General features: G+C 42.0%; 1 protein-coding gene across 2 annotated transcripts in view; it reads left to right on the plus strand.

Annotated features, from left to right (window-relative positions):
• Window positions 1-830: 830 nt before the first annotated feature.
• Window positions 831-25,234, plus strand: part of cblb (Cbl proto-oncogene B, E3 ubiquitin protein ligase) — a 201,889-nt gene continuing 177,485 nt past the window's right edge. For both annotated transcript variants that reach the window (XM_078560042.1, XM_078560043.1), the window contains exon 1: window positions 831-1,545. In XM_078560042.1, coding sequence (XP_078416168.1) covers window positions 1,151-1,545 — 395 coding nt within the window. In that variant the 5' untranslated portion in view covers window positions 831-1,150. The remainder of the gene's footprint in view (window positions 1,546-25,234) is intronic.

The raw sequence follows: 25,234 nt of genomic DNA on the forward strand, positions 1-25,234 counted from the left end.
AAAAACTCATGGATTGAATATGAAATAAGCATTCTCACGTATATTCTTTAATAACAAAGCGGGATAATTCTATGACCGGTGCTTCCCTTGCAACACGAGTGAAGCAGCTGCAGCTGAGGGAGTTTAAACTTCCCGCCTCAGTTGGGATTGGGCCAGCGCCAAACCGGAAGTCCTAGCTCCCATTGTTTACAACTCTACTCGTCATTCCATTGGTCCGCCTTTATGTAAATAAGAAGACATCACCTGACTTCCGCGTTTTTTATCAATGGAGCTCATATTTAAAGATCGCCCTGATCGGACATTTTCAAAGGCTTGAGATAACAAGTTTTAAACTTCAGCTTAATTTTAAATGCCTAACGGATGACCCAGAGACAGGCCGGGTGCTTGAGACGCAAATCACTCCGGTGCCGTTATCCTGACCCCGTCAATCATTAAGCAATTGGCTGCTGTGGGCCTGGGCTGCAGCAGCTCTCTTCCATTGGTCAAACGTGGCTGCCAATGTCCCAATGATAGCTCGCCGCCGGCTTTCCATAAATATGATTGGTCCTTTCCATTGTTCGATTAGTCGCCTGAAAAACCAATTAGAATTCCGCAGTGTCAGCAACCCCCCCCCACCCCCCCGCCTCAATCGGGGCAATGATTGGCTTCGCTGCGCTGTCAAGCTCGGAAAACCGCATAGGATTGGTTGCTAGGGTAACTGGGTGGACGGAGACGGTGGAGACAGCAGGCGGGGAAGAGGGCGGGGCATGGGGCAGGACCTTGCGACCGATTGGTGCAGGGGGGGGCTGTCCGTCTTGCGGCCGGGAGCTCCGCCCCCTGTGTTTTCCTGTGGCTCGGTGTGTGTTTGTGTGGAGTCCGAGTCGAGTCGTTTCGGGTTTGGTTTCCCGTTCGGGCCTTTTAAAAAAAAAATCCCACGCGCGCACACACATACACAGCCCAACTCCTCCTTCCTCTCAGAACATAACGCCTGCACATGGTGCAGTTAGACACTCCGGTACTCGGGTCCTGATCCCGCTCCTGCTCTGGAGGTTTTGATTGATTTCTGAGGGAGCGAAAGGTCCTTGTTTGTGTTTCCGAAGTAAAGGGGAGAGGAGAGGAAAAAAAAAAATACCCAAGAGAAAAGTGCCAAGTGAAAGAAGGGGTTAGGAACATGGCGGCGGCGCCGAGGAATCCACGTAGCAACGTAAAGAAGGGTCGGATCCTGGGGCTGATCGACGCCATCCAGGACGCGGTGGGGCCGCCGAAGCAGGCGGCCGACAAGCGGATGGTGGAGAAGACCTGGAAGCTGATGGACAAAGTGGTGAGGCTGTGCCAGAACTCCAAGCTGCAGCTGAAAAACAGCCCCCCGTACATTCTGGACATCCTGCCGGACACTTACCAGCACCTCCGGCTCATCCTGTCCAAGTACGAGGACCGCATGCACGTCCTGAGCGAGAACGAGTACTTCAAGATCTACATCGACAGCCTGATGAAGAAATCCAAGCGGGCCATCAGGCTCTTCAAGGAGGGCAAAGAGAGGATGTATGAGGAGCAGTCTCAGGATAGGTAAAAAAAAACCCCAAAAGACAAATCACTATTATCATCATCACCATAACACTGACGACTCATGCTCTCCGCACCTTTCTTCCGATGCAAACCAGCATGCAACTTTTCTCAGTATTTGCAAGCATTTAAGAAATGTAATATTTCTTGTAATATGCCTCGACATAATTACTGTCATTCTGGTATTTTCCGTGTAGGTGTAGTTTAATAATCTAAATACCTGTAAACGAGTGGGCTCGGCAGTAGAAGTTGCACTGTCAAGAGTTTCAATCCCGTTAGCGTTTTGACCTTTTAAGATGGTGTTTTTCCCACTTAAAAAGAACTAAGCAGAAGTTATTCTCAATAAGTTATTGGAGTGGATTAGTAAGAAGTATCAAATCCATTAAATCGCTTACGGTAAATAGAAACCTGTTAATGGAAATTTGGCCAATTCCAAGTGAGCAGATGCTAAAATATAATGATGAAAGTAGCTAAGCTGAGCGAGATGTCAAAACTTTGCTTTATTTAGAGAAAAAAAAAATCCCTTTGTCCTGATTTTTGAAAAGGATATTATGGAAACCATTCTAGCGGCTGCAGAATTTCTTGGTAATCAGCTGCAAACTATAATAACGTCATGGTAGTTAAACTCTGAACGTCATCGCACAGCAACATTGTACGGATGGTCGGTGGTTGAACTGAAATGCTGCTGGCACAAGCCTGAATAAGCCCACTCTCATAAAAATGTTGTTATTATGCAACAGCACTTCCAGGAATGATTCTGACTCGAGTCCTACTCGCGGTTTCCGTCGACGGTTATAAATTGAACTTGTTCTTTGTGGCTTGATGCCATCCGAACTGTTAAACGAGATTTGTACTCGGTACAGTTGATTTCAGTTAGCAAATTGGCTATTTTAATGGTGTGTTGTCTGGTTTAGTAACTTTGCAACTTTATTTGTAACTCTAGCCAAAGAGAATCCAGTGCGATACAAGAGCGACAGTTTTTCTCCACTAAGATAAAAGCAAAAAACTGCGGATGCTGGAAAGCCAAAACAAAAATAAACATACCTGGAAAAACTCAGCAGGTCTGATAGCATCTGCGGAGAGGAACACAGCCAACATTTCGAGTCCGTATGCTGAGTTTTTCCAGGTATTTTTATTTTGGTTTTAGTTTTTCTCCACTGCTCATGTTAAATGTGGAGGTGATGTTTATACAACTGGTGTTCAGCATTTCTTGTTTTAGCTGCCATTGAAGCAATTCTAATTACTGGAAACAGGAAAAAAAAAACTTGTTTTGTCACATGTCAACGTGGCTCAGTGAGTAACATTTTTCTCAGCCTTATTCCCTGAGTCAGAAGATCATTCATGTGTTCAAGCCATACTGGATTTGAACATATGATTGAAGCTGATAGTTCATTACGGTGCAGTTGTTGGAAATGCCATCTTTTGGATGAGATGTTAAACTAAGACTCCATCAGGAGGAGATAAAAGACTTCATTGCACTTTTTGAAGAAGAACAGCTGGGAGTTCTCCTGGTGTTCTGACCTTCGACCACTCTTCAACCAATATGACTGAAACACAGATTATCTGGTCATTAGTCTCATTGTGCAAAAGATCCCACAAACAATGTGTTTGCCTACAAAATAACAGCAGTGACTACACTTAAAAAGTAATTAATTGTGGCTGTGATGTGCATTGGGGCACCCTGAAGTTTTGAAAGGCACTATACAAGTGTAAGTTCTTCTGTTCCTTCTATTAATTACAGTAACAGCTAAAAAGAATCATTTTTTTTAAAATTGAGAAACCTTGTTAAAGGGCCAAGGCTCGTAGTGCCGAATGCCAGTGAGGTCGAAACAATAGTAAAGGTGGAATAAATGAAGGTGCAGCAATTTAGGCGATGCAAAGGTGAAGGTTTGAAAAGCCTCTAGATTGAAGCAAAAAGGGAAAACTGAGTTAGCTAGGGAGTTGTGCAGACTTAATGATGAATTAGAGTAGAAGACAGTGTATCCCAAATGACAGATTTTGCCAGAATGCTACACTAGCTCTAGAAAGTCCTGAAATTATAAGCCTGCCAGAAGAGAAAATGTTCAGGAGTGAACTGTCATCAGAATAGATTAGGATCTCTACAAACCTTTTAGCAAAAGTTACATAAGGAAAATAATCAGATTCTTAAAATAACAAATTGGTTACACATGCATGATTTTAATATGTATCTAGCTTTTCACTTCAAAAGTTTCACCGAGTTATGTGACGTATTAGTTTTACTCAGGCTTTCTGTAATACTGCAATTCCGGACATGTACAGCATACAAACTCCTTATCCCCAAATAAGGAAAAAGAAACAATAAGTGATTTCCTGCCTCTAGCTCATACCTGGACATTTGTTTACACTGTTTTGGGAGTAAAAGGTAGGAACTGGAAAAAGGAAGTTAAACATCTTGTTATTTTTGCTGAAAAGTATATGTTAAAAAGTTTTGTTTGCACAGCAAGTAAACACTTTCCTTTGGAAGGAGAAAGAATAGCCATAGCTTGGAAAATCTAGTGCTGTAATTAACTTGAATTTAATAAACACCAGAAATAAAAATACTTTGCAGCAATGATTCATCATTATTTAATGTAGATTTTCTTCAGATTCCTGCTGAAAGATAGACTCACGTACAGGAAAAAGGAAATGCACAATTTAAGCAAACAGTCTAAAATAAACCTCTGTCCTGTAGCAAGCTTTAGTATGGGAAGGCGGGGGTGGGGAGATGAGGGAAGGGATAAAAGGGAAAAAAAAGAACAATGCTTTATCCCTTGGATTTTTCTAGAAGAGTAGAATAGTTTGAAACTTGTTGATAAACCTTTTGAATTGGAGATGGACCCGTTAAAATAAATGAAATCTAATGCAAACCAGACAGAATCCACTTCTTTTTTATACCCATAATGTGGCCCCAAGAAAAGGATGTTATTACCGAGCGGATGTAGTCATTATGAGCTGTACTGCTGACAGTCAGATGTGAATTGCCTGAAAGAAATGCATCCTCCTGAAGTTTGGATGGTTTGCTTTAAACTTTTCCCAAATGTTTAATGAGGAATGCCGCCAGAATATTTTTATTGCTGTTCAGGGCACAGTCTGTAACATTTTAAGCAATATTGTCAAGCAACATTTGAAAGCATCGTCTTTATTTGATAATTTGCAAACCTGGATGATTTTAATATAAAAATAGAATATTGAATTTCAGTATCACTAAATTTTTTGCTACGGGTCATGATGCCAAGCAACATCTTGCTTGTGATTACATTTTAGAAATATTGCAAAATGGACTAATGGGTTGCGGGTTTATTTAATATTCTCCACACACTGAACTAATTTCAGTCGTTCCAAGTAGAGGCCAAGCTTTGCCCTACAGGAAGGTGGTGGGGGTGGGTGCTGGGGTGTGTGGATGTGGGGAACAGTGTGTTGCTTTGGAGGTGCGGGCATGGTGGCAGGGCATCTAGAAGGCTGCTTCATTAAGTTTATGGAAACTAGTGTAATTCAGCTTCCTACAAGCATTGTCTTGCCTCCTTGGGCTGGAGATCAAGAAAAGGCAAAGTAACAGTGCTGAATTGCAACTCCACTAACATCCTTTCCCCCAGCCAAATGAGCTGCACAGAAGCTGGGAGTTATGTAGCCTAGCAACTCTGCAGAAGGTCAGAAGTGAAGGCAGGTGGGCCTCGAATGTCCCGCAGGCTGTATTTTGAGCATACTGCTCTATCCCATAAGGTGCTTTTAATTTGGTGTGGCGACTTAGGGAGAGCTTTGCTTTACTGCTCTTCCTCCAGTTTTCTTTAAATACCTGCTGCTGTTTTAAATCAGACGCTGGGCAGAAGCAGAGTTAATACATCTGTCAGAAACTTCAAAACCTGCCAGAACAAGGTGAGTTAGGCCATTTATGTTCCCAAAGGTGGCAAAATGGGGGTTTGTCAACTTTACTTTTACAGTAATAATAAATTATATTAATATAGCACTCTGGCACAGGAGGACATTTTGATGTTTTATATTAAGGAAAGAAAGGACTTGATAAATGACATATGATAAACTTCTCGTAATTTGATGTACAGAAGCATTTTGTTATGCTGGATATAATGCTTTGTATCAGTAAGCTGTCTTCTGTCCTGCCCTATGTATGAAACTGAAGTGCTCCTCTGTTACTGCTTAGAAGTGTGAACTAAACAGGAACCAAGATACGATAAAATTGCCTGAGCCCAAATTTGATTTTTTTAAATTTGTGCATTACAAAACTTATGAAATCTGTATTCTGTTTTATATCGACTAGGTTTTATATTTTACATAGAATTTACAGCACAGAAACTGGGCATTCCGCATGTTTTTATGCTGGTGTTTATGCTGCCTCTGAGCTTCCTCTATTTGGGTGTATAGGGCATAATTCCAAGATTTGCAGATGACATGAATCTTGGAAGTTAGCAAGCAATGAAAAAGCAGTACTGGTAATAGACCTCAAGGGGATGTTGACAAGCAGGTGGAATGGGCAGACACATGGCAGATGAAATTCAATACTACATTTCGTAAGGAAGAATGAAAGACAATACAAGCTGAATGGTACAATTTTAAAGACGGTGCTAGAACTGAAAGACCTATGGGTGTTTGTGCACAGATCTTTGGCAGGACAGGTAGGGGATTCTCGGCTTTATAAATAGAGGCATGGTGTACAAGAAGCCAGGAATTTATGCTAGACTTATGTAAAATGCTAGATCAGCCTCAGTTGGAGTATTTTGTTCAAAAAAGGTTGTAAAGATAAACCCAAACAGCTACAGGCTAGTCAGTTTAACCTCTGTGGTGGGGAAGTATCTAGAAATGTAATATGGTACAAAATTATTTGTCACTTGGACAAATGCAGGTTAATTAAGGAAAACCAGCATGGATTTGTTAAGGGAAAGTAGTGTTTTGTCAAACATGTTGGAGTTTTTTGATGAGGTAACAGAGAAGGCTGATGCAGGTACTCTTGTTGATGTGTACTTGGGCTTCCAGAAGGCATTTGATAAAGTGCCACAGAACAGACTTGTTAGCAAAGTTATAGCTCATGGAATAAAAGGGACAGTAGCAACATGGATATGAAATTGGCTGAGTGACAGGAAACAGAGTAGTAGTTCATGGATGTTTTTCGGACTTGAGGAAGGTTTGTAGTGAAGTTCCCCGGGGACCCTTTCTCTTCTTGATGTATATTAATGACCTAGATCTTAGTGTACAAGGCAAGATTTCAAAATTTGCAGATAATACGAAACTTGGAAATATTGTGAGCTGTGAGGAGGATGATGTAGAACTTCAAAAGGACATCGGTTGGTGGAATGGGCCGACAAGTGGCGGATTAAATTTAATGCAGAGAAGTGTGAAGTGATTCATTTTGGTAGGAAGAACACAGCAAGGCAATATAAAATAAAGGGTACGATTCTAAAGGACACAAAGGAGCAGAAGGACCTGGCTGTATGTGTGCATAAATCATTGAATGTGGCAGGATGGGTTGAGAGAGCGTTTACTAAAACATACAGCATTCTAGGCTTTATTAATAGGTGCATAGAGTATAAATGCAAGGAATTTGATAAACTTAAATGGAACACTGTTTCAGTCTCAACTGAAGTATTGTGCCCAGTTCTGGGTGCTGCACTTTAGAAAAGATATGAAGGCATTGGAGAGAATGCAGAAAAGATTCATAAGAATGGCCCCAGGGATGAGAAACTTCAGTTACATAGGTAGATTAGAGAAGTTGGGACTTTTTCCTTGGAGAAGAGAAGGTTGAGAGGAGATTTGACAGAGATATTCAAGTCATGAGGGGTCTGGACAGGGTAGATAGGGGAAAAACTGTCCCCTTTAGTGGAAGGATTGAGAATGGGAAGGCACAGCTTTAAGGTAATTGGCAAAAGAAGAAATGGTGATGTGTGGAAAAACTTTTTCATGCAGCGTGGGAGCTATTGCCTGGGAGTGTGGTGGAGGCAGGTTCAATTGAGGCATTCAAGAGGGAATAGGATTGTAATCTGAAAAGGAAGAAAATGCAGGGTTATGGGTAGAAGGTGGGGAAATGGCAATAAGCAAATTGCTGTTACGTGAGCTGGCACAGACACAATGGGCCAAATGGCCTCCTGCTGTGTTGTAATAATTCTTTGATTGTAATTTTTGTCCAATCCTAGGCATCAAAATTTAGGAAGGATGTGAAAATTTTGCAAAAGATACAGAAGTGATTTGCCAGAATGGTTCCAGAAATGATGATTACAGTTATGTGGTAGACTAGTGAAACTGGGGCTGTGTTCCTCAGAGCAAAGAAGGCTAAGATGAGACTTGAAAGAAGTGTTTAAGATCATGAAGTGTTTAGAAAGAGCAGAAAGTTTTGCTTGTGTAACTAAATGCTCTCAGAATTGGATATTTTGTGCCAATGAAAATAAGCAGAGTACGTATAATTTAGGTGTTATTACAACTGGATTTTGAACTTGTATGGTGGAGTTGTGAAAATTACACTACCGGTTAAGTCCGTGTTACTTAGTAATACATTCGTTTATAAGTGTGGACAGAACTTTACAGCAAATTTGTGCAATATTCACTTTGTGTACATTACTGTGTAGGCTGAAATGAGAAGCAAGCTAGCACACAAAAGCACAAAGCGTGCTAACTTTCTTCACCCACACGCTGGACGCATCACGCTGACCTTTTGGACTTTAGTGGGTGCTTGGAGCTTATAGCCTCTGCTCAACAAGTGGATGGAAATCATCGCACCAGGCAAACAAATGGGGGGAAAAATAGGATGCCAATTTTTCAATTGACAAGCTGGAACATCAGGACCATGTGCATGGGAGTGCAGCTGGTCGAAGACGCATGCAAGACAATTGTTATCGACATGGAATAGATAGGCTGAACATTGCCATAGATTCCCAACGAGAGACTGGGACTCACCCTGCAAGAGACTGGGCTTGCAGAGAGTCTATAAATGAAAGAAAAACATTACACATTCATCTAGCAGGGGAAGAGTTAAGTGGAAACGAGTGAGCAAGGTGTAGGCTTTGCTATAAAGAACTCTGTACTCTTGGTGATAGCACCTCTTCCTCCCCACAAATGGTTCAGAGCGTGTTCTTTCCATTTTTAAAAATTCATTCACGGAATGTGGGCTTCGCTGGCTGGGCCAGCATTTATTGCCCATCCCTAATTGCCCTTGAGAAGGTGGTGATGAGCTGCTGCCTTGAACTGCTGCAGTCCATGTGTTGTAGGTACACCCACAGTGCTGTTAGGAATGGAGTTCCAGGATTTCGACCCAGCGACAGTGAAGGAACAGTGATATATTTCCAAGTCAGGATGGTGAGCAACTTGGAGGGGAACTTCCAGGTGATGGTGTTCCCATTTATCTGCTGCCCTTGCCCTTTTAGGTGGTAGTGGTTATGGGTTTGGAAGGTGCTGTCGAAGGAGCCTTCGTCAATTCCTGCAGTGCACCTTGTAGATGGTACACACTGCTGCTACTGTGCGTCGGTGGTGGAGGGAGTGAATTTTTGTGGATGTGGTGCTAATTAAGTGGACTGCTTGTCCTGGATGGTGTCCAGCTTCTTCAGTGTTGTAGGAGCTGCACTCATCCACACAAGTGGGGAGTACTCCATCACATTCCTGACTTGTGCCTTGTAGATGGTGGACAGGCTTTGAGGAGTCGGGAGGTGAGTTACTCGTCGCATGATTCTTCGCCTCTGACCTGCTCTTGTAGCCACAGTGTTTATATGGCTAGTCCAGTTCAGTTTCTGGTCAATGGTAACCCCCAGGGTGTTGATAGTGGGGGAATTCTGTGATGGTAATGACATTGAACTTAAAGGGGCGATGGTTGGATTTTCTCTTGTTGGAGATGGTCATTGCCTGACACTTGTATGGCGTGAATGTTACTTGCCACTTGTCAGCCCAAGCCTGGATATTGTCCAGGTCTTGCTGCATTTGGACATGGACTGCTTCAGTATCTGAGGATTCGTGAATGGTGCTGAACATTGTGCAATCAAAAGCGAACATCCCCACTTCTGACCTTATGATGGAAGGAAGGTCATTGATGAAGCAGCTGAAGATGGTTGGGCCTAGGACACTACCCTGAGGAACTCTTGCTGTGATGTCCTGAAGCTGAGATGACTGACCTCCAACAACCACAACCATCTTCCTTTGTGCTAGGAATGGCTCCAACCAGTGGAGAGTTTTCTTCCTGATCCCCATTGACTCCAGTTTTGCTAGGGCTCCTTGATGCCACACTCGGGCAAGTGCTGCCTTGATGTCACCTCTTGAGTTCAGCTCTTTTGTGCATGTTTGAACTAAGGCTGTAATGAGGTCAGGAGCTGAGCGACCCTGAAGGAACCCAAACTGGGCATCAGTGAGTAAGTTATTGCTAAGCAAGTGCTGTTTGATAACACTGTTGATGACCCCTTCCATTACTTTACTGATGACCAGGAGTAGACTGATGGGGGCGGTAATTGGCTGGGTTGGATTTCTCCTGCTTTTTGTGTACAGGACATACCTGGGCAATTTTCCACATAGCCGGGTAGATGCCAGTGTTATAGCTGTACTGGAACAGCTTGGCTAGGGACACAGCATGTTCTGGAGCACAAGTCTTTAGTACTATTGCCGGAATATTGTCAGGGCCCATAGCCTTTGCAGTGTCCAGTACCTTCAGCTGTTTCTTGATATCACCCGGAGTGATTCGAATTGGCTGAAGACTGGCATCTGTGATGCTGGGACCTCCGGAGGAGGCAGAGATGCATCATCCACGCGGCACTTCTGGCTGAAGATTGTTGTGAATGCTTCAGCCTTATCTTTTGCACTGCTGTGCTGGGCTCCTCCATCATTGAGGATGGGGATATTTGAGGAGTCTCCTCCTCCAGTGAGTTGTTTAATTGTCCACCACCATTCACGACTGGATGTGGCATGATTGCAGAGCTTAGATCTGATCCATTGGTTGTGGGATCGCTTAGCTCTGTCTGTTACTTGCTGCTTATGCTGTTTGGCATGCAAGTAGTCCTGTTTTATAGCTTCACCAAGTTGGCACCTAATTTTTAGGTATGCCTGGTGCTGCTCATGGCATACGCTCCTGCACTCTTCATTGAACTAGGGTTGACCCCGTGGCTTGATGGTAATGGTAGAGTGGGGGATATGCCAGGGCATGAGATTACAAATTGTGATCGAGTACAATTCTTCTGCTGCTGATGGCCCACAGTGCCTCATGGATGCCCAGTTTTAAGTTGCTAGATCTGTTCGAAATCTATCCCATTTAGCACGATGGTAGTGCCACACAACATGATGGAGGGTATCCCCAATATGAAGGCGGGACTTCGTCTCCACAATGACTGTGCGGTGGTCACTCCTATCGATACTGCCATGAACAGATGCATCTGTGGCAGGCAGTTTGGTGAGGATGAGGTCAAGTATATTTTTCCCTCTTGTTGGTTCCCTCATCACCTGCCGCAGACCCAGTCTAGCAGCTGTCATTTAGGATTCGGCCACCTTGGTCAGTAGCGGTGCTACTGAGCCACTCTTAGTGATGGACATTGATGTCCCCAACCCAGAGTACATCCTGTGCCCTTGTCACCCTCAGTGCTTCCTCCAAATGATGGAGGAGCACTGATTCATCAGCTGAGGGAGGGCGGTAGGTTTCCTTGTCCATTTTTGACCTGATGCCATGAGACTTCATGGGATCTGGAGCGGATGCTGAGGACTCCCATGGCAACTCCCTCCCGACTGTACACCACTGTGCTACCACCTCTGCTGGGTCTGTCCTGCCGGTGGGACAGGACATATCCAGGGATGCTGGTGGTTGAGCCTGGGACATTATCTGTAAGGTATGGTTCTGTGAAGATGACCATGTCAGGCTGTTGCTTGACTAGTCTGTGAGACAGCTCTCCCAATTTTGGCATGTTAGTAAGGAGAACTTTGCAGGGTCGACAGGGCTGCGATTGCCGTTGCCGTTTCCAGTGCCTAGGTCGATGCCGGGTGGTCCGTCTGGTCTCATTCCTTTTTTGTGCCTTTGTAGCACAAAGGTTTGTTACAACTGAGTGGCTTGCTCGGCCATTTCAGTGGGCACTATGAGTCAACCACATTGCTGTGGGTCTGGAGTCACATGTAGGCCAGACCAGGTAAGGACGACAGATTTCCTTCTCTGAAGGACATTAGTGAACCAAATGGGTTTTTAACAGCAATCGACAATGGTTTCATGGTCATCGTTGGACTTTTAATTCCAGATTTTTATTGAATTCAAATTTCACCATCTGCTGTGGTGGGGTTCGAGCCCAGGTCCCCAGAGCATTATCCTGGGTCTCTGGATTACTCGTCCAGCAACAATACCACTATGCCATCACCTCCCCATTTGCCTCGCAAATCAAACGGGGGCAGTTAACCTCATCTGTATCTATGCTTCAAAGCTGTGCTCCATAACAGAGGCAAAAGACCAGTTCTATGAGGAGCTTGACTCTTCTATCATCAGAATCCCTGAGTCAGAACATTTTTACCTACTTGGGGATTTCACTGCAAGAGTGGGTACAGACCACAAGGCATGGCCCTCCTGCCTTAGACATGATGGCCTGGGAAAGATATGAGAACAGACAGAGACTACTTAAGCTTTGATGCTACCACGAGTTTTGTGTAACTAACACCTTCTTTCAGACCAAACCATGCCACAAGGTGTCCTGGAGACATCCAAGATCTGGGCATTGGCACCAGCTGGATCTGATCAACACCAGACATGACTCTCTGGGCAGCATTCTCAACACACACAGCTACCACAGTGCTGACTGTGATACAGATCACTCCCTGTGTGCACTAGGCTGAGGATACAATTCTTGAAGTTTTTAAATTCCAAACAGAAATGCTGTACTCATATTTCACCATCAGCTGTACTGTATACCCAGATAAAAACCAACAGATCCTCGACTCGATTTAACAGGCACTGTCTGGCAGTCTAACTGTGCCGAAGCAAAATTGAACATACTTTGAGACACCATCTATAATATTGCATTCTCAACATATGGGAAGCAAGAGCAGAAAAATGCTGCATGGTTCGAGGCTAATGTCACCATGATGGAACCTGTCATTGAAGCCAAGCAGTCCGCTCTCATTAATCACAAGAGATAATCCGAGTGGGAAGACTCTGAATACACTAAGAGCCACTTGAAGTAAAGTCCAATAGACTGCTAGGCAGTGCGCCAATGACTACTGGTTACAACTTTGCTAGAATATCAGATGCCCTTCGACACAGGGAATGCTAGGGGCAAATGTGTAGGGATCAAAAAGACAACAGATTTATCAGCAAAGAAAACAGTTTCAACAAAGAAAACAGAGGCAGGGGAGGTCATTACCGGCTGCAATAAATAGTTGGAGAGATGGGTGGAACACTGCCTTCCCCTAAGGGAGAACACTGTCACCAAGGAAGCTCGAGGCACCATAGAAAGCCTGCCTGTCATGGCAGAGCTGGATATTGAACTCAGTGGAGGGACTTGGCAAAGCTATTGTCTTGCTTGTCATCTACATGAACTGCAGATGCTTATCTGCCTCTGCTGGAGGGAGGGGGCAGTGTCCCAGGATATGCATGATGCCAAGATAGTGACTCTGTACAAGAACAAGGGCAACTGCAATGATTGGAACAACTAACAAGGTATCTCCCTGCTGAGCGTCATGACAAAAGTATTTGCCCGTGTTGTCCTTATCAGACTGTAGATATTAGCTGAACACATCTGCCTCAAATCCCAGTGTGGTTTCAGAACTGGAACATCTACAATTGATCTTCAGGCCAACAAATGCAAGAAAAATGGTGAGCACAAGAACCACTTGCCTTCATTAATCTCACCAAGGCATTCAACCATGTATCAGAGGCGGTTTATTTAAGCTGCTGGAGAAAATTGGCTGCCCGCTGAAGCTGCTCATTGTGACTTCCTCTTTCCATGACAACAGGATGGGCAAGGGTCAACTATGACTGGGCAACATGGGAACCATTCAAGATCTGCAGTGGGGGCAGACATATGTGTTCTGGCACTGACACACGTTTTGGCATATTCTTCACTTTGCTATCATATGCCTTCAGGTTATCTGTAGAGATAATTTCCAGACCTTATGTGAAACTATTCAGCCTTGCTTGCCTGAGATCCAAGACAAAGGCGCGCCAAGCCCTCATCAGAAAGTTGCATTACATTGACAACATCACATTAATATTCCATATTGAGGAACACCTTTAGTGGCAAATGGACACTGTTTCTCGTGCCTGTAAAGAGTTTAGTTTGACTAGCTTCAGGAAGACAAATGTCGTGCTCCAGGATGTTGCCAAACTGCCATCTGTCAGCATTGACTATGTAATGCTTAGGATTGTTGTTAGCTTCACATATGGAGGCTTCACAATCACCAGCAATCTTTTACTTGATGCTGAAATCCACATACACATTGCAAAAGCTGTAGCTGTTATGTCTAATCTGCATAAGAGGTTGTGGAACAACAACCTGACTGAGAACACCAAACTGCGAGTCTACCAAGCCTGTGTCCTTGGCACACTTATCTACAGCGGTGAGACCTGAACAACATATGCTAGTCATGACAAAAGGCTGAACTGTTTCCACCTTTGCTAACTCAGACCTATCCTTGGCATTTCTTGGTAGGACAAGGCTACCAACTGAGGTCCTGGAGCATACAAATTCCATCAGCTCACACTCATATTACTCAACCAACAACGTCTGCATTGGCTCAGCTGCGTTCATGGGATGGATGATGGCCGTATAACCAAAGACAATTCTGTACAGTGAACTGGCCACTGGGTCACTGGACGACCATGCCTCGCCTACAAGGACACATGCAAGCGAGATATGAAGATGGTGAATATTGACACTGATACTGGGAAACTGTCACTGGAGGCTGATGATTTGGAAGGGCATTGGAAGAAGCAAGCAGAAACAAATAGCTGGCCAAGAAGAGGGTCCAGAGAAAACATAGGCCAGCGAATCGTGCACCTTCCCAATCCACACTCTTCATATGCAGTGGAGACTGTCATGCCGGAGTGGGGCTCCTGAGCCACACCAGGTGATGCTCAACACAGAGTTGATGACCACAGCGCAAACCATAGCATTACAAGATGGAAGACCTGCCTGATTGAAAGTGAACATTTCTGTGCCGTTGGCCTTTTGTTTGTGAACGAAAGTGTTTTGTTTGAGGTGGGAGTGTTTAGGAGGAAACTTTGTGAATGTTTTGCAAAAGCATCCAGCTTATACTTATAGGCAGAATTTTTTTTAAAATTCTTTCATGGGATGTAGGCGTTGCTGGCAAGGCCAGCATTTGTTGCCCTGGAGCAGAGTGGCTTGCTAGGCCATTTCAGAGGGCAGTTAAGAGTCAACCACATTATTGTGGTCCTGGAGTGACATGTAGGCCAGAACCGGTAAGGATGGCAGATTTCCTTCCCTAAAGGACATTAGTCAATCAGGTGAATTTTTATGACAATCAATGATAGTTTCATGGTCATCATTACTGAGACTAGATTTCAATTCCAGGCTTTATTAATTGAATTTAAATTCCACTAGTTACCATGCTGGGATTTGAGCATCAACCTGAGCCTCTGGATTACTAGCCCAGTGACATTATTACTATTGCCACCATCTCCCTGGTCTACAGCCAGTTTACTGGAAAGCTAATGAACATGCAGTTCTTCAATTTCTGATTCTATCAACATAACGTTAATGTATTGTGAACACACGTGAAAGGATTTTTAAATTCATTGTACAGGATGTGTGTGTCGCCAGCTAGGCCAGCATTTATTGCCCATCACCTTCTCAAGGGCAATTAGGGGTGGTGAGCTGCCTTCTTGAACCGCTGCAGTGTAGGTGCTGTTAGGGAGGGAGTTCCAGGATTTTGACCGAGTGACAGTAAAGGAACGGCATCATGACGATGAGTGGCTTGGAGGGCAACTTCCAGGTGGTAGTATTCCCATCTGTCTGCTGCCCTTGTCCTTCTAGATGATAGTGGTTGTGCGTTTGTAAGGTGCTGCCTAAGGAGCCTTGGTGAGTTTTTGCAGTGCGTCTTGTAGATGGTACACACTGCTGCCACTGTTTGTCGTTAGTGGAGGGAGTGAATGTTTGTGGAAGTGGTGCCAATCAAGCGGGCTGCTTTGTCCTGGATGGTGTCAAGCTCCTTGCGTGTTGTGGGAGCTGCACTCATCCAGGCAAGTGAAGAGTATTCCACCACACTCCTGACTTGCGCCTTGTGGACAGGCTTTGTGGAGTCAAAGAACAAAGAAGAACAAAGAAAAGTACAGCACAGGAACAGGCCCTTCGGCCCTCCAAGCCTGCGCCGATCATATTGCCCGTCAACTAAAACATTTTGAAAGAACAAAGAAAAGTCAGGAGGTGAGTTACTTGCCACAGGATTCCCAGCCCCCCGACCTGCTCTTGTAGCCACTGTATTTATATGGCTAGTCCAGTTCAGTTTCTGGTCAATAGTAACCCACGCTTAATGGATCAAAATTCTGGTAGATTTTGGATGAAATCGGAGGTTTAACTCGGCTCAGTTTTTTTCTTAAGTCTATACAGAACAAGCCTTTCTATTGAATTTATATTTGTACTGCAGAATTGTGTACTATAATTGTGTACTATAGAAAGAAACCTGTAAATGTCACCTAAATTTTGGGCACATGTCCGTAAATTACACATTGTAAACAGATCTGTGGAGCAGCGTTGACGCTGAGGTTATCTAAAGATGAACTCTGAAATCGAGTATTACTGGCTGACTGAAATTATACTGCATTCTAGCTGGCACAGTTCAACCATCCTGAGATGAACTGTTTGATCAAATTCATGTTAAATATTTTTTAAATCATCCTTAAATATAGAAAATCTGGAATAGTTACTCAAAGATGCTACTCCAAATTCTGAGGCATGTTTCACATTTACTGCTTTTTGGTGTACCTTTTAAATTAAATTCACCCAATGAATAGCTAATGAAAATTGACCGATTTAAGAACCTAGTAACTTCTAATCTTTTAAAAATTAGACTGGCTCTCGCATGCAATTTGTTTACATTTCAAAATCTAGTGTATGTAACAAACTTACATGCACTGGGCTAAATTTATTGAGATTGCCTCAGTAAGCTGATGTTAATTTTGGTTAACGTATACGATGTTCTTACTGTGTTTGTATACCAGTTCTGCTCCAAGTGGCTGATTGATTACAGTAGGATGGTCAAATGAATTTGCTGCACTCGATGTAAAAATATATTTTTAAATCATTTTCTATTGTGCTATTTTTGATTCTGTAGCTAGTGAAATTGGCCCACCTTGTGTGTCTGTGTAACCCCCATCAGACTTCCACTGTTAATTGGCTATTGATCATGTGCTTTGACAGATTTCTTCAGTATTATTTGGTTGAGCAGATTAATTTGTCTGTGATCAATGAACTATCTTTAAAAACTACGTGCAAACTTTATTTTACTGGAACTAGTCTGGTGCCTCAAAATTTTACGTAATATTTTTCCTCTGAAGTGGTCATCACCTCAGTCTGTGTTATGTTACATAGAATTACGTGGAGTATACAGCATAAAGGAACCATTTGGCCCAACTGCCCTACACAAGCCTGCTTCCTGCTTTCTTCATATTTTTCTATTCCTTTCTCCCTCGTGCTTACCCAGATTCCCTTTTAAATGTATACAACTTGTCAAAATCCATCTCCATGTTGCTGTGTGTTTCATCTAGATTTAACGTATACTTAAGGAATAGGTACTGATGACATAGGACTATAGGTTTGACTACAGTGAAAATGCATCTTTGAATACCAGTGGAAGAGTTTGGAAGCGTCTAGGTGTTGGCTCTCGTTGCCAGTGTGGTGAGATTTGTGAATTTAAAGTGGAATGAGAGTACGTTATGTAGCCGAACTTGACAAAATTATATTCTCATTTACAAATGTGAGAGGAAGCTTACATTACATTTTATCCAGAGGCTTTTTGGTTTTGTTGAACAGCTTCAATTTTATGCTGATCTAAACCATAATAGGAGGAGTGGAGGAGGAGGAGGCTAATGATTTAATGCAGTTCTAATCTCTGATCAAACAAAATTCACTTAAAATAGGTCAACACTGTTGATATATAAATTGATTTGTGGCAATTTTCTGTCCCATTTGGGTTTTTACATGGTCTAAGACCGACAGTAGTAAACCTGACTGTTGAGATGCAGAAAATGCAGTTGGATGGGAACCAGATATATTCTGTTAAGTGAATGGTATTAAAGCCCTAGCACATTTGGAAGCCACAGAAATTTAAACTCCAGTGCTTTTCTTAGTGGGAGAATAAATATTTTGGCTGATGAGAGATCCAGTGTCCTCTTTGGTCAGAATGGGTGTTGGTTTCTCATTTTTGGCTCCATGCCTCTTATAAAATGTCACTTTGTCAAGATAGGAACTCAGTGCAGAGTTAAGCACTGAATCTTACGACTCTGGAAAGCACTATTGTGGTTTGTCCTATTACAGTTTTGCTCAGTATAAGTAAAGTGTGGAAATTTTGACAAGTGTTGGTTAAACAGTGTTGGTACAATATTACATGAATTCCTGTGGCATCATGAGATGTCTCAATGTTACATTGTGGGTTTCTATCTGTAACTGTGTTGTCACTTGGTGAAATCTTAAATGGAATATGTTAAGGTTGACTAATGTGACCTTTTGCTGTAAAATCATTTTGCTCTAATCTTATTGCTTTCTGGCAGAGCATCTTTCTGAAATGATTAGCTTTCATATCTGAAAAAATATGCATTTCTATTACTTTCTGTCCAATTTTTATTTAAAAAATTCAATCAGTACCATTTCCCTTTATCAAAGTTTTTTTCGATGCTGAACTAACCCAAAACAAGAACAAAATAAATGAAATTTACTTGAGTGAATAATGCTGCCTTATTTATTTTGGGGCAGAAGAAAAAGGGGATCTCTTTATCGCGCTGTCACTTTCGTGCGTGCGCTCAGCCTCGCATACTCTCAGTCTGGCTTTACCCCGCATTATGTTGAGGGGTGTATCATGGGCTGTGGTGGTTCTTGTGTGGCTTGTCCTAGTGGCAGTTTTTCATGCATGAGCATGGTGTTTGCGTGGAGGCATATTATTTGTCGAAACAATAATTAAAGCCAAGCCTGTTGTAGCTCTTTTCTGATGACCACACATCGTATGTTTTTATCAGCGGTCTAATAATGAACAGGGAATTGGGGAATGGACAACGTCTGCTTCTTTCCTTGGAGATGCCGAGACAAAATGAGATTAGCAAACTCTATTTAAAGCCAAGACCTTGCAGGTAGCAGGGAGATGTTGGTGTATGGTAATGTAGGCTAATGCTCCGGGGACAAATTCCACCATGGTAGCTGGCGGAATTAAAATTCAATTAATTAAAACATCTGGAATTGAAATCTAGTCTCAGTAATTGTAATCATAAAAACTATCATCAATTGTCGTAAAAACACATATGATTCACTAATGTCCTTTAGGGAAGGAAATCTGCCATCTTTACCTGGTCTGGACTACATATGATTCCAGACTAATAGCAATGTGGTTGACTCTTAATTGCTTTTAAGAGCAGGGCCTTGCCAGTGACACCCACACCCCATGAATGAATAATAAAACAAGACTGCTATTGTGATATACCATGGGCTATTTACTGAGCTATGGAGACAATGTTTTACAGCTGCTTTCTAAAAGGGTGAAATATTGCACCAATGCTGAGTTAGAAATATTCAAAATTTGTTTGTACAGCTGTTAAAATATTGCATGTATAGCTGCAATAATGGGACACCAGAGAACACAATTAAGTAGGAATATTTCCTGGAAATGTAACATTTGCTTACAATAAATTTAGACTTTGTTCTGTTGACCAGTTCTGATTGTATGTTATGATCACAACTGGAGAGGAAATTCTAATGATTCCTTTGAGTTTTGAATATGGAAATACTTTTGTGTTGCATCTAGCAGTATTCTTGGCAAGGCTATTCAATTCAGAATTGAGAGAAATGGTATCAAATACTGAATTTACACAAATACACGTAGCAGAAGTGAAAAGTAAATGAGTTAAAACACAAGTTCAGCTTAAAACATAAGATATAGTAGTCATTACAGAGTATTGACTAAAATCTGGGTATCCTGGAGTTACCATTGACCAGAAACTGAACTGGACCAGCCATATAAATACTGTGGCTGTAAGAGCAGGTCAGAACCTAGGAACTCTGCATAGAATAACTCACCACCTGACTTCCTAAAGCCTGTCCACCATCTACAAGGCACAAGTCTGGAGTGTGATGAAATATTTTCCACTTGCCTGGATGAGTGCAGCTCCCAACATCAAGAAGCTAGACACCACCCAGGATAAAGCAACCTGCTTGATTGGTACCACTTCCATCACCTTAAACATTCACTGCATCCACCACTGTTACACAGTGGCAGCAGAGTTAAGCACTGAATCTTATGACTCTACATCTACAAAACGCACTGCAGCAACTCACCAAGGCTCCTTTGACAGCCTCTTCCAAACTTGCGATCTCTACCACCTAAAAGGAAAAGGACAATAGATGCATGGGAACCCCACCACCTGGAAGTTCTCCTTCAAGTCTCACAGCATCCTGACTTGGAAATATATCGCCATTCCTTCACTGTTGCTGGGTCAAAATCCTGGAACTCCTTCCCTAACAGCACTGTGGATGTATCTACACCACAGGGACTGCAGTGGCTCAAGAAGGCAGCTCACCACCACCTTCTCAAGGCCAATTAGGGATGGACAATAAATGCTGGCCTAGCCAACGACGCTCACATCCCATAAATGAATAAAAAACAATTCTGGCAGGATGTAACCAGTGGCTTTACTCAGCAATCTGTACTGGGGTTTCAGCTTTTCACCTTGTCCAAGACTTAGATGAAGGAAGAGAAAGTTTATATTCAAGTTTGCAGATTATTCTAAGTTTGGAATCACAGCTAGTTGTTGCAGGTGCAGAAAATTACTAAGGGACATAGCATAAGCGAGTGGGCAAAGCTGTGGGCAAAGGAGTTTAATGTGGGGAAGCATGTGGTCCTCCACTTTTTGATGAAACCCAGTGTTCCTGTTATGTGGTGTTTATAGAAACTGGGGGAGAAGCTTCATTTTCCCCCTCCCTTGAAAATAACTAATTCCAAGGGTGATAAGGCCACGCATCTTATGAAACTAGATCGCTTTCTATTGAAAATATTGGCAGTTTAGCATAACATCTGAAATAAAAGCATTATCATTGCACTCAAGATCAAAAACTTGCCTAAACTGAGCTAGTTGCCACGGAAACCGCGTTTCTACTATCAATACTTACCTGAAACTATACATTGCATGAAGCTGGGCTTGAGCCTTCTGCTCTTGCATAAAGTAAGTTACATTGCTGAGAAACTGGACATAATGGCTCAAGATTATCTTTGATTAGCATATTTCAATTCTACATGAAATAAGAAAACCTTATTTGTAAGATGATGGTTGTTTGTGCACTGCCCTTTCTTGCTTTCTGTTAAAGGCAGTAATTTGTGCGAGGATACAATTCTGTGTTGGGTGACACCCTGTATTTCACCCGATTGATCACGAAACATTGTAAGCCAGCACAGCACAAGCAGCCAGGCTGTTTGATTGTGGAGAACACTAAGCAAATTCTAATCTTTCCTTACTTATTCAACATTGATACATATTCACTTTTAATAAAACTTTTTGGATTGATCAGGAACAGCAATTCCAGCTAATTTTCTTTATCTCACTTCCCTCACTTTATGGTGCTGTAGCCGATTGTGCTGCCCTGGCTGATATTGGCTAATTTAGCACATACTAAAAGTTATTTGCGCTTTCAAATATATTGGCCAGAAGAAATCTCTTAATTTGTTATCCAGTGATTTCTTAGATTGGATTATATTAGAATATAATAACATACTTAAGAGTCATTAGACTCAAAACATTAACTCTGTTTTTCTCTCTCCACAGCTGCTGTCAGATCTGCTGAGTTTTTCCAGTACTTTGCTTTTGTAGTACTATACTTGACCTTTCTTCATATGAAGCAATATTCCAAACAACAAAGCTGATTTTGAAATATGTTGCATTAACCTTGAAAAAAATGATCTTCACTAAGGTTTGTAAACTGTGGGGCATAGGTTAATGGAGCAACTAAGGGCTTTAACTTAGAGATATAAAAATACCGATATAATTAGGTTTCCCCACTTGTTGAGTTGCATCTGTTTGCAAAATGTCTGGGCCACCCTACTAGTTGAGGTGAGGTGAACTATTGTGTCCAGTCTTGCCAGGTATACTAGAGTGAATGAAGTGTAGTATTTTTGGGAGTAAAGGAAAAATCTACTCTCAGCTTTCTTGAAAATTCCTCAAAATTTTGTTTGTGGGAAATGGTATATGTTTTAGTTCCCTGAATAATACAACTAGTTGCTCTGCCGTGGCACTGTGCTGTATGTGGGAAGTCAAGACCAAGCACTTGGATGAAGGGACTGAATGTATAGTTGCTATATTTGCTGGTGATACAAAGATGGGTAGGAAAGTAGGTTGTGAAGGAGACATAAGGAGCCTGCAAGGTGATATAGGTTAAGGATATTTTCCCCTTTTGGGAGAAGCTAAAACTAGGGGACACAGTTTAAAAATAAGACGTCTCCCATTTAATACGGAGATGAGAAGAAATTTTTTCTCTGAGGGTCGTAAGTCTTTGGAACACTTGTTCCTGGAGAGCAGTGGAGACCGGGTCATTGAATACTTTTAAGGCAGAGGTAGGTAGATTTTTGATTAACAAAGGTTATCAGGGGTCAGCAGAATGTGGAGTTCAGGCCTCAATCGGATCAGCCACAATCATCTTGAATGGCGGAGTAAGCTTGAGGGGTCGAATGACCTACTCCTCCAAATTCATGTGTAAATGTGGCTTTTAGGTGAAGGGTGGTTCAATGCAGGGGATAACTGAGTTCCATTTTGAAACAAAATACAAAGTCCTTATTTTTGTATTTCCATTATAAATTGACATGTCTACATTTACAATGGAAGTTATGCTGAAATTATGTCTTCCTCTTTTCAGTGGTACACTGCAGTGTCTTCACTGGCAGAAGGAGCAATGTAGTTACAACATTAGTTTCCATGAGCAGTTGCTATTATAGGTGTAAAGATAGGAGTTATAATGGACAAAAATATGACTAAGCACGTACAAATGTAAGATTTTTAATATATTACTGGTCAACCTTCTGCAGGTTTGCAAACAGCAACCTGCAGAAAATGTCTTCTCTCACTTACCTCTGCTGTGTTTGCGTTGCTGTTTCTTCATTTGCTTCCTTTAGCTTCTCTTCAGCTTCTTTCTCTTTTATCCTTTTTTTACTTCCCCTTTTTTCTGTTAGGTACCAGAACGTGGGTGGTATTTCCTGGTGTGGTAGAGAAATGGTTACAGGCTGCAGTGATGGTTATGAGGTAATTGTGGGCCTCATTGGCTCCCTTGCCATCCACTTGCTCCCTTGCCATCCACTTGCTCTCATTATGTCCCTCTACTTTATTTCACTCCCTACTATATGTTCACTCAAATCACTGCCCCTACCTCTTCTCCTTTGAATTACCCACTCATCTCCTGTATCCTTCCCTCTCCCTTGTTCTGCTATCATTCACTGACCTATAATCCACAATGTAATTACCTCCTTTAAAGGTGTACCACAAGAGGCTAAAGACCATCTTCTTTTTCCCCCACCCCTCCCACTCACTCTTCTCATTTACTTCCTCAGAGGCTTTGTTTGTATTCAAAATTATTCTTGTGTTTTCTTTAATAAAATCAAATTGGAATGAAGAAAGCAACTGCATGCCTGTCTTTCTCTTCTGTAGGTATGTATTCTGTCACATGGGGGTTAGAAATTAGAATATTCTTTTGCAAAGATGTAAGACATTGGCAAGTGCCAGCCACAGCTAGCATTGATGCCTTTGTGTTGGAAGGTGATGTGTTTAGCCCCAGTTGAGAGATTTGAGCACATAATGTAGTTTGAAATTTCAGTGTAGTACTGAGAGAAAGCTACGTTGGCAGAATTGCTTTCTTTTCAATGGGTTGTTAAAACCAAGGATCTATCAGTTTGATCAAGTGGACTTCAAAGATCCTGTGGCACCATTCAAAGGAAAGCAGGAGTGTTCTCATGGCTAATGTTTACCCCTCAACCAATACCACTGAAACATTATCTGGTAATCTATCTCATTTCTGTTTGTGGGATCTTGTATTGTGCAAATTGCCTGCACACACACTTTGGCTTAGGTGGCTTCTTTCGTCATTTCAAAAGTACTGTGAGCATAATGTGGCCAGTGATTGGAAAAAAAGTGATTTGTCATGAAGTCTGATTGGATTGTTATGAAGTCAATAGAAATTCTGATATTCCCTTGTAACTGGGGACTTTAATTAAGAATGGGGGTCATATTTACCCATTGCACCAGTGGATATATCCATCTGCTCCAAGACCATTTTTCTCCACGGTTAAACATCTCCTTAAATATATATCTCCACATTCTTCCTCTGCCTTCATCTCCAAACAAAAGTGCCACACCCTTCACTTCCCTGCCATTACTCTGAATTCTTGCCAGGTTCCCAAGCATTCTAGCTTCAGTCTTGAACCACTGCAGTTTCTCTTCATTTTCTTTCACGTGCCTGTTTGAAGCTCATCTCTTCCTTGAGACACAGTTCTTGCGCTGCTTAATTTAGTTCTCCACTAGTCTCCTGATGACTCGAGTAACAGTTATGACCTTATCCTTGCTGGTTGACATAGAATCAAAGAATAGTACAGCACAGGAAGAGGCGAGTCAGCCCATTAAGGCTGTGGCAGTTCTTTTGAAGAGCAATCCCATTAGTTTCACCAGTCTTTCCCCATATCTCTCCATTTCTTTCTTCTTCAGTTATAGTTAAACTGTGTTCTAATGAAAGATCATTGACCTGAAAAGTTAACTCTGTTTCTGTCTCCACCACCAGACCTGAGTATTTCCAGTTTTCTGCTTTTATTATTATCATCACTTACTCACTTTCCACAGGTAGCCTTCCTCTTCCTTTTTAAAGCACAATCAAAAGACCTCTTAAATTGAATCCCGACCCATTGGGCTTGGTGATGGTGTCCTTTACAGCAACTAGTCTGCCAATACTTCCTATTTAGTTTCACACATGAAGATTGATGTTGGTGCCTGAGGAACTATATTCAAATAAATGGGAAAACTATTAGGGCAAGAGTGCTTTTTAAGGATGGTAACGTTTTTAGTTCCAAGTATTCTTAGATACTTTCTTTGAGTATTGATTGTGAACTTGTGAAGGGATGTTCTGAAATTAGACTGCAATATACAAGCATGGAGTAGATCCCTGATTTGAATCAAATTTGATGCATTATGGACGAGTGGGAAATTACAGGAGTGTTTATTTAGTTTCATATTGTCAATGTGACTTTTTAAAGTCCCTGATAACACTAAAAAGCAAAGCATTTTATTATTCATTCTTGGGAATGCGAAGCAATTTTGTGGAGAATTTGCAACACAGTTGTAAAAGTGATGGGAGATTTAGTAATTCAGTTTTCAAATTAATATAGTCCCATTGGCTTTCCCTGGGATTTTTCTGCTGATGGGAAGCTGGAGATTGATTTGAATAACAAATTGCTGAAATAAAATACTGGCCATGTTGTATAATACCTTGTGATGTAAATATCTTGGGATATTATAGTCTGAACCTCAACATTAGAAATCACATAACTAAAATTTTTATCCCTC

This window comes from Cetorhinus maximus, chromosome 16, assembly GCF_964194155.1.
Source record: "Cetorhinus maximus chromosome 16, sCetMax3.hap1.1, whole genome shotgun sequence".
In the NCBI taxonomy this organism is placed as follows: domain Eukaryota; kingdom Metazoa; phylum Chordata; class Chondrichthyes; order Lamniformes; family Cetorhinidae; genus Cetorhinus; species Cetorhinus maximus.